The 13,027-nt window shown below is 55.2% G+C and overlaps 3 protein-coding genes across 3 annotated transcripts; 1 reads left to right on the forward strand and 2 right to left on the reverse strand.

The window, feature by feature from the left end:
- Window positions 1-1,965: 1,965 nt before the first annotated feature.
- IUM83_18952 (Mutatorlike Transposase) lies at window positions 1,966-5,908 on the forward strand (the record flags this gene model as incomplete). Its single annotated transcript, XM_067943977.1, has 3 exons — window positions 1,966-2,028; window positions 3,541-3,734; window positions 5,797-5,908. 3 exons carry the CDS (start codon window positions 1,966-1,968, stop codon window positions 5,906-5,908), a joined length of 369 nt encoding a protein of 122 aa, XP_067779845.1.
- A 243-nt stretch (window positions 5,909-6,151) lies between these two features.
- IUM83_18953 (Peroxiredoxin-4) lies at window positions 6,152-6,607 on the reverse strand (the record flags this gene model as incomplete). Its single annotated transcript, XM_067943978.1, has 1 exon — window positions 6,152-6,607. One exon carries the CDS (start codon window positions 6,605-6,607, stop codon window positions 6,152-6,154), a length of 456 nt encoding a protein of 151 aa, XP_067779844.1.
- A 48-nt stretch (window positions 6,608-6,655) lies between these two features.
- IUM83_18954 (peroxiredoxin-4) lies at window positions 6,656-8,844 on the reverse strand (the record flags this gene model as incomplete). Its single annotated transcript, XM_067943979.1, has 3 exons — window positions 6,656-7,050; window positions 7,158-7,194; window positions 8,686-8,844. The coding sequence occupies 3 exons, from the start codon at window positions 8,842-8,844 to the stop codon at window positions 6,656-6,658; spliced, it is 591 nt and encodes a 196-aa protein (XP_067779847.1).
- Window positions 8,845-13,027: the final 4,183 nt, after the last annotated feature.

Below are 13,027 nucleotides of genomic sequence, written 5' to 3' on the forward strand. Positions count from 1 at the left end.
TCTTTATGTCCGCAGACGGATGCGCCACCATCGCTTATTGGCACCAAAGTGGTAGAAGCGATGCTGGACATAGTTGTCCTCCGCGTGCCAGCAGAATGACGCAAATAGCATGCCGCAGTACAGCCAAGGCACGTTAATTCCATTGATCGCGGCGCCCAGGTGTCGGGAGTAGTGAACCATACGCGTCCGGAAGGTTGTTCAGGGTTCCACCCTGTATTCCGGTAGTATTCTGGATTTGAGAAGTCTATCGTTCCGTTCCTGTCGGTGCCAGACAGAATTTATCAGCAACATGGACAAATAAACATGTACCGGAAGGCCCGTTTGCTGTACCTTTTGTTACCTGCGAGGCGAATCGTTTTACAGAGCGCAAGAAACCACTGCCAACTTGCGCAATATCGAGGTCATTTGCGTATTCCAATTCGTGTAAGGATTTAGAATATTCATCATGAGAATCATGACTCCGCCCCCCCCCACTCGAAAAAAAAAAATGTACCTCAACGTTGGGTTCTGTCTGGAATGACCCGCCAGTACTCATGCTCGATGTCATCCGGACGATACCGTCTCCGGTCCAACTCTCGATCTCAGCCAGTTGATCACGCCGGAACGCGTCGGCACTCGCACGGAACGATTGAACGTGTGCGTACGGTCGTCTCCGTAGGCACGTCCTTCCTGCAATCAACAGCACCGCTCCCAATGAGCCCACGCCTAGCAACTCTATTCAAACTCAACAACCCTCCGACCTGAGTTCGTGGATTTTCTGCTTCCTCGTCTCGAATTCAATGAGTCTGCTCTCGAAATCGATAGCGAACGGAGGTCTCCAGCCCTCAGGGCGGCACGATCTGTGGTGATCCCCGTTCTGGCCGCCTCTGCTCTCGATGCTGGAGCCAACGTTGAAAGTTGTGTATCGCAAACCGTTAACTCCCCTAAAATCTCCCACAACGGTAGAAACCGCAATGCCTAATTGTAAAGCTGGCTGCTAAACGCACCTGGCGATGTACGATGGGGTCCGCGAACTGCTCCAGCGTCGGGTGGTAGAACACGGCGCCCTGCGTATAAAGCGCCGCCGCCTGCACCATCTTTGGTCTCCACGACCGACTTGGCCAGCGCCAACTTCAACATCTTTAATTCCACGCGATTCTGAGTCCGCATCTGATTCCGCGCTTTTTCTGCAACGCCCGCTGCGCCTGCGTACTGGCTAGACGGTAACGCGCGAGCGCTGTTGACGCTGACTTTCAGCACGTCGCCGCAGCATCGCGCCCGGCGGAGAGGAAGAAGAGCCCGATTATGACTACCGCGAGCGGAGCGCGAATTCGACGGCGCTATGGCGACTGGCGGCTGGGTGGTCAGATTTGACATGTTTCGGGGCTGAAAACCGGCAAAAAAAAGTAGTCACCGACTTGGCTGGGGACCCTGCCGTTGGGTATTTGGTGGCGCGGGCAAAAGGTTTTGGCAGAGGCCTTCGATAGAAACGGCCGCATTCGGCGACAAGAACCGTAAGTAACGGCGTCTGAAGTGCATACTGTCATAACGGGGCATTCCCTAAAATACTGTATCTATAGTAAACCAAATTTACTGTATGACTTATTCCCTAAGCCGGGCGATATCGAATTGCTGTATCCATTATGGGGTATGCTCGACTAATTGAATGCGAGGACCCCCACTTGGGCCTCCCATAGTGGCAGCGCGACCTCGAAAACCCCATGCAGCTCTCCAGCGCCACTTCAACGGCTGCCAGCAGCGCCGACAGTATCGCCATCGCCCCCGCGATCGCAGAGGATGCAGCCATGGCGGTTATCGCGGCGACCAGCCTGAGCCGGCGGAGCTACGATGAGGCGGGCAAGCAGCAGCACAACACCGCCTGTCCACCGTTGCCGCTTCGGCTGCTGCTGCTGCGGCTGAAGCGGCGGCGGAGCAGGGGCTCCAGGAAGAAGCGCAGAAAGTGCTGCGCCCCCCATCGACAGCCCGATGCAGCAGCAGCAGCGCGCCAACGTGAAGCCCGCCAAGTCTGGCGTCGAGATGACGCCGCAGGTGCGCCAGCACTTCGATAACCGCACGCAGGCCAAAGAGTATTATCCAGGACTCGCGCTGGCGCAGGGCAAAACAGCGCGCGGCTGACCCGAAGCACAGCGGCGGCAAGAACTTCACCTTCATCTGCAACAGCCGACGCCGTGCAACTTCGTGGTGCGCGCGTGCGCACAAGAGCGCGTTCTCTCGGGCCACTTTTACGTCAGCTCGTTCAATGCCATATGTAATCTGAACGTACCGGGCACGGGAAGCGGTGACGACGCGTCAGGTAGTCAATCATCTCATGAACGCGAACGAAAAGCGCGAGCGCCAGCGCAAAGCCGTCAGCCCAGCGTCCGAGCCACAGGCCCAGGACGGCATCATTGCGCCCAGTCGCATGGCCTACTGGTTGGAAGCAAGAGGAACATTCTGAAGACGTCGCCGTGGGGACCAAAAGCTTGAGTCGCTCCTGCTTCAGTTTCAACAGCTCAATCCATCTGCCAAGTTAAACGTCGAGGTGGACCAGTGGTCTCACGAATTCGCTGCGCGTTCCGATGCTGCCGCACGCTCCACTGCTACAGCGCCACAGCAGCAGTACTGGGCCTCGATGGACTTGATGGCTCACAATGGCGAACTACCAAGGCATCGTTTCTGGAGCCAGACCAAGGATGGGAACAACGACATGTGCATCGTTGGCAGTAGCTCTGCGACAGCAAGATACCGAGAACTTCAGGTGGTTTTTCCAGGGTTGCCTGATGGAGGGCTGTCACTAGATGTGCCGATGTTTTGGCGCAACGAACACCCACGCTAGTCCGGAGCTGCCGAGTCCTTTCAGGCGCCTCGCCGGATTGTGCTTCAGTGCACTGCGCACTTTGATCAGCAATCTCATGGAGGAAACGTTCAAAACGACTCGACGGGACCTGAACCAGTTTGTGTGGCGTGCCCAGAATGCTGACAGCGAATGAGAAGAGCGCTTGATCGTGCCATCCCAGCTCGCTCAGCCTAGTTGACTCTGCGTGCAGCTGACTACCTTCGTGGGTTGAATCCAGAGTCCTGGGCTGCTAATCGCTTTCCTGCCGTCATGCTCTCTACGGATGGCAAACCACGAACCTGGCCGAGTCGGGAGAATCCGTCGGTTGTGCGACCCGGATGCTGCCGCCCTTCGACTCTTCCAGGGATACGGAGCGCAGCATGGGCGACCTCTACGAGCGCAAATTAGTGCGAAGGAATTGGTCCCAGGCCGGTCGCGTCCTCACGCCGTATGCCGAGAAAATCCGGAGGAGCAGCAAATTGAAGCCTCCGCGTGCTGCGTCTCCTCAAGCGACGGCGATATCGGTATCGCCTACGTGGGATGCTCGCAGCCCCATCGCCAAGAAGTGCGAATCTGAGCGCTAAGTCGTGTCGTGCTCGTACCGTGACCAGTTTGGGCTCCCGTGCAAGCATTGATGTACGCGGGCCGCCGTCTTCAACAAGAGCGGCGGGTCAGGGACTCGCGCAATTCCCCGCCACCCGTGTACACGGTGGCCAGCTGCGCAGGCATACGGCCCGTTGGTGGAGGCCGTGCAGATCCCAGTCGATGAAGAGCTCGTGCGCAACGACTCCATCCAGATGAAGCTGACGCCACCAAGCGGTGCTCGGTGTGCGCGACGCCACAACAAGCGCAAGTGCACGGCGCTGGAGTGTGGAATTCAGCCTAATGTGAAGCACCCGCAGTGTATCGCCATCGTAAGGTATTAATCGTTCGCAGCAGGACTTTGGTGCTTTGCCCGCGATCTTTTCTTATACTCGCCACTTCTAACTTTGTGCTATTTCTCCGGCCAATCGCGCTCGTCACTGGCCACTTGACTTGGACATTTGTATGCGTGGCGGTTCACGTCGTGACGGATTTTCCGCCAATCGCAGCGCGTTGGTCTCGACGGTTGGGACCTACCTCGATCTTTCCGTCGAAGATAACGTTTGGCGCATACCGAGCGCAAGTCAGCGCGGCAGTTGGCGACAAAGCGAGGGGCGCCAGTCACATCGAGATCCACCGGATTCGGCGCAGCGAGCGACCAGAGGATCCAGCCGAGCATGACGCCCAGCCACCACGCCCCGCTCGGGAGGTGCAGCAGCTGGAGGCGCCTGCGCCGAGGTTGGCGCAAGGAGCGCAAGTCCGTGCAAGTGGACGGGAGAAGGAGGACCTGCTCATGCTCAAGCTCGTACAGAAGTACGGCACCCGCCACTGGACCATCATCGGCACTAAGCGCCCGGCCGCAACGGCAAGCAGTGCCGCGAACGGTACGGCTAATTGAAAATGCATAAGCACAGTAGCTAGTTGCCTTTGTGCAGGTCAGGATCGTTGGCACGTTGAAGTTTCTGAAAGACTGACGATTGCTGCTGAATGGCTGGGCGCGCTTGTTGCAGGTGGTCATCCAGCTCGACTCCGGCCATCCGTAAGGAGCCGTGGTCGCCCGATGAGGAGCGAACTCTAGGGACCGTACATAAGTTCGGCAACAGCAAGGAGATCGCCAAGATGTTTCCTGGCCGCACACAGACAACGCCATCAAGAACCACTGGAACTCCAGCAAGCGGCGGCTCAAGCGTGCGGCATCACGCCAACGACAGTGGCGGCGGCGACAACGCAAGCGTCGCGACAGCTCCGATCGGCAGCAACCGAGCGAGACTTCCGCTCGATGATCTGCCGTCGCCCGTGCCGATTAAAGGCCAACGACGTACCCACCAATGCGCTGCTCACGGACCAGGTCGACTTGCGTCTCTTGGTATCCGACCACCTTGTGCAGTCGCCTGGCGATCCAAACGTATGTTAAAGTCCGGGCTCGCTGCGCTGGACACCGACAGATGCAACTTACAACCGCTGAACGTCATGGGTATCCCCGCCATGCCCAACTGGGCTCCACAGGCTTCAGTCCTCTCGCCACAGCAACCACCATCGAACCGAGGAGCACCAAGCTGGCGTCCGACCGCGCTCCAGCCATGAACGGGTAAGCGGCTCATGGAGTGACACCGCCGACTCGAGTTATAGACAGACAGTCGCCAGCCGCCATCCCACAGGCGAAGAAGCAGAAGAAGGACGATCCGTCGCTGGAAATTCTAAGGAACGCAGCGCTGCTGCAGTCCATTGGGCACGCCGTGGCAAGCAGACGCTTCGTGACGACACCTTCTCACCCTGGCCACTATTTGTATTTGTACGTGCCCCGGGCGACGTGGTGATTCCAGCCAAAGGAACACGCCGCCGCTGGACGACAGCGGCGCTCTTTATTGTATTCCTCCTCGGCATTGATATTTAGTAAGGAACCTCCGCTATTCGTTTGTACTGCCCCCGATGTCCTTTGATGCGCGTTAGAGTTGAAGTTGTATACCCTTGCATCTATGGCACCTGCCCGTCCACTTTATCCAACCGTATCCGGACATACAATTTTCTCATTAGCGGGCGCATGTTTTTGCGGGCGGGTACACAATAGTCTACATTTGCCCCCGCTGCGGTCTTTGGGGCCGATACAAACTTCCCATTTTCCTGGCGCGCTGCCCGTCGGGCGGAGACCCCAAAATTCCAGTGGCGGTGGTGGGCGGAAAGGCTTCACGACCGCCCTTCCTCCCCTCCGCACAATTGTCCAAGTCCCGAAGAGAAGATGTTCGGCCAGATCGTCAAGCAGACCGCCATAAGATATGCCGCCGGTCGCTTCAGTAGATTCCGCCTCGGCTAAGCGCATACCGGCCGAGGTGGGCGAGCACCACCAGCACCTCGTGTTCGAGGCGACTCTAAGGGCGTCGTGCTGGCCTGACCCTGTTCAGACCGTGGGCGGCGGGCGTGCCCGTGATCCTGTACCGCTACCAGAACTGGAAGCACGGCTTCCCGCAGCAGGCTAAGGAAGCGCGGACGCGACGCGACGCAGCGCAGAGTTGAGCTGAGCGAGCCGAGTGGACGACGGACGCTGAGGCTGTAGCAACTACCAGAGCCGCCGCTACTTTGGGCGTGCGTTTCGAGCTGAAAAGTATTTTGGTTCCCCCCCGATCGGTCTTCCGAGTCTTTTGGCCTCGTGTTTTCTTAATCGGATGCAGTAGAGGGCTTCGGCCACGAACGAGAGAGGAGAACCGACGTGAATAAATGAAGAAAAACTTTGAGAAAAACGACAAACATGGAGGACAGCTACGCTGTGCTACATGTGATGTATTTGTGTTTATCAGGAGTGGCGGTGTCCAGGACGGGCGTCGAGCCCCAATTGTGCGGCTCTCGTCCGCTCGACGTGTAATCTGTGCTGCGGACAGCTTGTCCGCCACCGCCGAAACGACCCCAGTGCCGTCCTGGCCGCACACCGTTAGGACAATCGATAGGCTGCAGCTTCACAGCTCTTGCTTCTGGCGTCGTCGCCGTATTGTGGTGCTGGAAGAAGTCCATCTCGACGTGGTCGGTCTTGATGAGCCTGTCGCCCGGCTTCCAGTTGGCGGGCACAATTGTGTGGATGCGCGGCCGAGTACTGAAGGCCTTGAGGATGCAGCAGCGTCTCGTCGACGTCTGGCCCACGGCGTCGTCGTTGGATCTGATGGAGCGGATGGTGCCCTCTGTCGATGATGAAGAGTCCGCGCAGCGCGGCGCGCCGAACATCTCGTCCTCCCCGTCCGTGACCAGTACGCCGTAGTCCTCGGAGATGCGTCAGCTTTCGCTGATGTCGGCGATCAGCGGATGTTCATCTTTGCCCAGGCCGCCCCAGTTGCGCGGCGTCTTGACCCAGGCCAGGTGCGTGTGGTGCGAGTCGGTGGAGATGGCCACGACCTCGGCGTTGATGCCGGGCGGAACTGGTCCACGCTGTCGCTGAAGCTCACGATCTCCGTGGGGCACACGAACGTGAAGTCGAACGTAGAAGAACAGGATGAGCCACTGTTCCCTTGTAGTCGCTGAGCGACACCTTTCTCGAACTTCGTTGACCACGGCGTTCACGTTGCTGAAGTCGGGCGTCGGTTTGCGCGGCGTCACCTCAGCGGCCGATGCCGAGTAGCGGTTCTTCTGGTAGCCGAGCTGCTCCAGCAGCGCCTCGGACACGTGGGGAACTCGCACTCCAATAATTAGAAACAACACAATATAACATATTGGGTGTATAATACGTATTAGTCAATGGAGACGTGTGATAACATTTGACCCTCGTTAGATTCTCTACCTCTTCTGCTCTCGGCCTGCTTGGCGCCGGCGGAGAGCTGCAGTAGCACTGGAGACAAGCATAAAGTCAGCTGAAGACGCGAAGGCGCAGCATGGCCTCTATCTGCTGCGGAGGGGCTTCGATACTGCGCGGGAGGAGCCCGGTTCAAGGAAGTACTAGTATGATCAAGTACGGTGGACGACAGGCATTAGTTGAATCCCACCACCAACCGCTTGTCCGTCTGGAAAAAAAAGTGTGGCGCTAGCGTGCTGACGTACGTCTGGTGCCAATCCGTTGGTGCAGCTCGTCAGCGGGCTGCGTGCACAGCTTACTGGCAAGTGGCACTTAGTGCATTGTCCGGATGTATACCAGAGAATTGCTGCTCGCACACACGGTGTAATCAACGGAAGCAACATTCGCAAACCCGACGTTCATCGTGCAGCGAGGAGTGCGTCACCGTGAAGTTTCTGCTTGGCGACAGCATCCTCAACACTTTTATTTACCGGTTCGACTTCCTGCGACGAAGATGCATACGTTCCGCGTTCTGTGCTTGCATCGGCTTCGGCCAGGACGCGCCTGTTCCGGCAACCGCATCTCGTCAGTTGCGTCGGGCGCTCAAGTCCAGCTTCGACTCGGTACTGGTAGATAGTAAATTGTGTCTAGGACCTGCCACGCGTCTGACCTTGGTATTGTGTGTGCTTGACAGTGTTCCCCAAGCCCCATTCTTTAAGGTGACCAGCTACCCGAACTCGACGCCGGAAGAGCAGGCCAAAATGTGCGTTAGTGACACTGAACGGATGCCACGGGCAGCGTGCTGACAGAGCTGCGTGGCGTTTGCTTTCAGCGGCGACGCTGAGCCCACGTACAAGTGGTGGGACTTTGAGGATTGACGAGAGACCGGCGTTAACACGTACGGCCGTGTGGACGAAGCTGTGGACTATCTCTGCCGAGTTTGTGAAGAGGGAAGGCCCGTTCGATGGCATCTTCGGTTTCAGTCAGGTGGTATGATGTATGCTCGCTGCTTCTGCAGCGACAGTGTACGTTCATTCATCTAGCGGTTGGTGCGCACGTGCGTATTGCTTCTGACCGCGTTTCTAATTGTCTTTTTCTAGTTGCCGACCCGAACAACTCACCGTCTGGGTTCGCTCGCCATTTTCGTCGCGTCTGCGACCTTGGCGACCCGGAGTACAAGTCTGAGCAGAAGGTGGACGTTCCTTCGATCCATATCATGGGTGAGACTGATGCCATTGTGACGATGGACAGAATAAAGCTGTTGAGCTAAAATAACAGCCCCAAGGTCTTTGTGCATCCCGGCGGCCACTACATTCCTACCAGTAAGGGAGCCGAAGGACGCTCTCGAGAGTTCGCGAAGGAAATGACCGCAGTCTACGGCGCCAAATAGATATGTAGCCTTCACCGATAATAGAGCAAGATCTGGCTTTACGATTCCAGCTCTCATACCATTCTGCGAGAATAATGCTGAGCCAGCGACAGGGGCTGTGCTCAAAGTAGCTTAGTGATGAACGCACAACGTAGCAACGTTGTTTACCGTTTTTTCGTCGGCTTCCTGCAGTTCTTTGAAGAAGGCTCGGAACGTGTCCTTGGGTTCCTTGTTGGTGGGGATATAGTGGCCTCCAGAGTGCATCAGCAGCTTGAGTTCACGAAATGTCACGCAAACGCGAGGCTCGCTCGTTGTCCACCACAGCATCCGTCTCACTGATAATGTGCAGCGACGGCAGATTCAATCTTTGGCGTCGCCAGCGTACTTCGGCTACCGTTAAGCCCAGCCGAGACGAAGAAGGCGAAGTGGAACGCGAATATGACTCTGAGTGCTCACTGATACGAACCCACACCGATAAATTCTAAATCTAGAAAGCACACAATATTGACGACCGCTTCGCCATCAATTGTCTCTGCAGGATCAGCGACGCTGAAAGCCGCCCTGGCTGAAGCCGAAGATGCCGTCGAAGGGCCCTTCCTTCTTCACGAAGCTCGCGACGTACCTTACGGTTTGTCCACGCGCTCCAGCAGGTACTGATCCGTCTCCTCATCGCGAGTGAAGTCGAAACCACTTGAGCTGCTTGACGTTCTCCGGTCTCGCCACTGCACAAATAAATGCTTCAGTGATGAATCACTTTGCTCGATCTAGCCGCTCCCAGTCGCTTCTACTTGTTGGCGTGCTCCTCTGTCGTGGGCTCGTACGGCACGTCGAACGGTGCGTCCAGGCAGACTGCAGTATTATTGGCACGATGCGCATTAGTACAGTGTCGTAGGTGGTAGACGAGCGTCGGTCGACGACGACCGAACTCACGCTGGATTTGAACGTTCGGCGATGGCGATGCGGCCGCGCAGCTTCAGGGCGTCTTGCCGGTAGCCGTGCAGACACAACACGCGAGATACTTTTTTCATGGTCGGAGGGCGCCTGAGCAATACCGCAGCAGCAGGGCTGTTTTGGCGTTTTGTTTTCTTGAATTAATGAATAAACCACCAACCCACCCACCCACCAAATTTCAGCAGATTTATTAATGGTATTGTAATGTTCCTGCCGAAGCTAAGTTCGCCCGCAACAACGCGGCGCTGACGGCGCTGTGCACGAACTCTTTGACTTTGTGCGGGGCGTTGTTCTTGTCGTGGGCGTCCTCGAGTGGATACGTACTCGTGCGCTATGTCTCTGCATCACCCGCTCATATTGCACCATTTACAACTCGGGAGCTCTGCATGGGCTCCTGCTAAATCGGCGACATTGTCGTATCCTTGCCATCGCACGAGGTACCAAGCGGTACGATTGTACACTTCCGCTTGGCCAGCAGGCCTCGATCACATACTGCGGAAATGACGGATACGACGGAAATGACGGGTTCATAATTTTTATTAGCATGTTTTACTTACTTTGTAAAAGTCACTTTAAACCCAAACCCACAAACCCACCGCAATCTTGCCGTTGATGATTTTCGCTGGCCCAAATTCGCCCGCTCAAATTTTAACAGGTTTTTTCAACCTTGTTTTCGCAGGTGACGTTCGAGACTGCCCCAGTGATTGGAACGCCTTAATACAGGGAAATAAAGGGGATCCCTTCTACTGGAGCAGTTAACAGCGGTCACACGTCGCAGAACTGAAGAGACTGGGGTCGAGGGTAGGCAGCAGTCGGCTATTGGTTGTTGTATTAAGCTCTGATTTCATGGGAGGTGGATCGTCATGACGACCATGCAACAGTATGACAGCACGGTCGATACCGGTAGATGAAAGGACACCAGCCCGACACCTGGCGTAGGTGGTAGAGAATACTGTACCTCAAAGAAGTGGATGCCTTGAATCGTAGATGAAGGATAGTGCTGTACCTGGTCTACTCAGTTACATTATGCAGTTGTGGCTTTCATAACGAAGCAATGTTATAGTACGGAATGACGTTTTCATGCTACCAATCTGCTTGTCGTAATATTAGAAGCGGGATGATTCCTCTTCGGTGGCTATCAATTTGTGGTGGACGTGAAAACAAGGAATTATTCTTTTTTACAGCTGTGAACATCCAACTCTACGCACGAGATTTTATCAACCAGTAGACTACCTATGACGCTTATTAGTATGTGCACTTACAAATGTATCCATATCTCTGAGCGACAGTTAGGCAACAGCTTCCGCACCAAGCGAAGATACGGACACTTTTAAGCTTTCAAAAATACAACTTTTACCTTCTCCTACACAAGTCTTTCTCCCTCCCGCCTCCCGGTAGAACCTTAACAGCAGCTACGGCAGCGGATCTCTCGAGAATTATTGCAGCATACCGTAGGTACAGTTCATGATTACCGTACCAGTACGAACGTGCCGTGCCAGTCCAAAGAAGTCACCGTGTCAGCTGCTTGAGACATGTTGCAGGGGTACTGAACCTGGTACGCTAAAAAAATGAAGTTCTGAGGTACCCGAACCGGTTGGAACCGAACCGGTCCAATACGACCACGTTGATTAGACGAGGAGATTACTTGACGAGTAGTGTAGAATGATGGTTGATTAGACGCAATCTGAAGTTGATAGGACGCATGGCCGCGTGCCTTTAGCACTAGCCTAGGCTGTGTTTCTCCAACAATCCATCACTCTGAATTTTGATTCCAAACCCCGTAAGTGACCTCCTCGCCTTCGCCCCAAGCCTCGGCGGTGTCCACGACCAAGTCAACTAGTGCAAGACCCAACTACGAACTTCTTCAGGTTATGAGCCCAATCACCATGTCCTCTGTCCAAGACACCAAAATCTCCATCGACAAGTTCAACGGCGACAACTACGCCACGTGGAACCGCTACATGCGTGGCGTGCTCCTGACCGTCGGTGGAGCGTCGTGAACCGCGAGACGAAACCAAGCTTCGCGGACACGAGGGCCAAGGACGAGACTACGTCAAGTCGAGCAACATCGCGTTCGACTGATGTTACCCACAGGATGTTGACTATCATCAAGTGTGGTCGACGACCGTGAGGAAGCGTGGGTGGCCTGGACGCAACTGGTGTTCGTTTCCACGGATGGTCGCGGAAGTTACCGACGTATCGAGGTTACAGCTCTTTCAGCATGGAGATGGCAGAAGGCGGCAATGTGCTCATCATTGCAATGAAGTCTCAACATCAAGGCCAAGTCAGGCAACATCGGCGCCAAGATAATCTCTGATCACTTACTTTTGCTTGGCATGTTGCGTTACGTGTATGAGGAAGCGTAAGTACTTAGTATTACCTTGCGTTAATTATATTTGAATACACAAATATAAGTTAACTTGAAAGACTCCAAGTACTAGTTTAGGTAAAATGAGAACTGTATTGTTTGTAAATTGATCTTCCTCTAAATCTGCATAAAACTGTTTATCATCTATGAAAGGGGTTGACAGCGGCTGGCTGTCAGAGCCCCTAATATGCATGACTCTGATTGGTAGAAAGATGCGCTTCTACCAATAGGATCTTAGGTATGTGTGGACCACCATTGTGGTGGCCCACTTCAATGTATCCATTGGTGTGTCTTACACCAAGGCGAGGAAGTATCTAAAACTTTTTAACAGATATCATATCATTAAAATCAGCAGGCTTGTAGCCACTTGTACGTGTAACCCGTTACACCATCCCCTTAAGGTTAGACGCGCAGGCGGTGTCTCTCGCATCAATTCTCCGCGTTTGGAGAAAACCGCGCTCATTCAACGATGCGGCGCCTCAGAAGAAGTCCGCAAAGTCGGTGGGGAGTCATCTCTCCATCGAGTGATTACTGGAACGCCAGAAGGCGAGGATAGGCGACGTCGTCGACTTCGAATGACGACGATGAAGACATGGAGGCGGAGGAGGACTCGCCCTCAAAGCAGCCGTAGTGTCGATGAATCGCTCGACCCTCATCTAAGAACGTTCGCCCGCGTGAAGGGGACGAATCGGACGCTTCGAGTTCGAAGCGTTCGCGTACTGAAGTGATACCCACTCGCTTCAGCTGGCTCAGTACTCACGCTGCGCCTGCAGGCGCAGCGCGTCGACTGCCGCGCTGCGTGATGCCGTCCGCGTCCGGAGATCCCGGACCGGTTTGAACTCGGTACCTCCGAATGAGGTGCCGCTGTACGTATGCAGCGCCATCAAAGATGACGCTGTGCTGCCGAGCTGCACTTTGATGCGGAAACGCATCAAAGGCGCGATATCTACATCGGACTCTTTCACGAGCTCCGATGGTTTCAGCAAGAAGACATTTTCGCAGCAAAGTGCCCGGTGGCGGGCACTTTGTCAAAGTTGGAATGCTTTTGTTGAGAACTTCAACAGAAGCCGAGTGCTTACCGTGATCGGATTGCAGCGTGATCGTTTCGAGACGTACTGAAGCGTGGAAAGTGAGCAACTTCATGTTGCTGCGTGAGGAGGCAAATGTGCCGTGCGCTGTGCCCGAGGGCTT

The sequence above is a fragment of the Phytophthora cinnamomi genome (genome assembly GCF_018691715.1).
Source record: "Phytophthora cinnamomi strain GKB4 chromosome Unknown Contig132, whole genome shotgun sequence".
NCBI lineage: Eukaryota > Oomycota > Peronosporomycetes > Peronosporales > Peronosporaceae > Phytophthora > Phytophthora cinnamomi.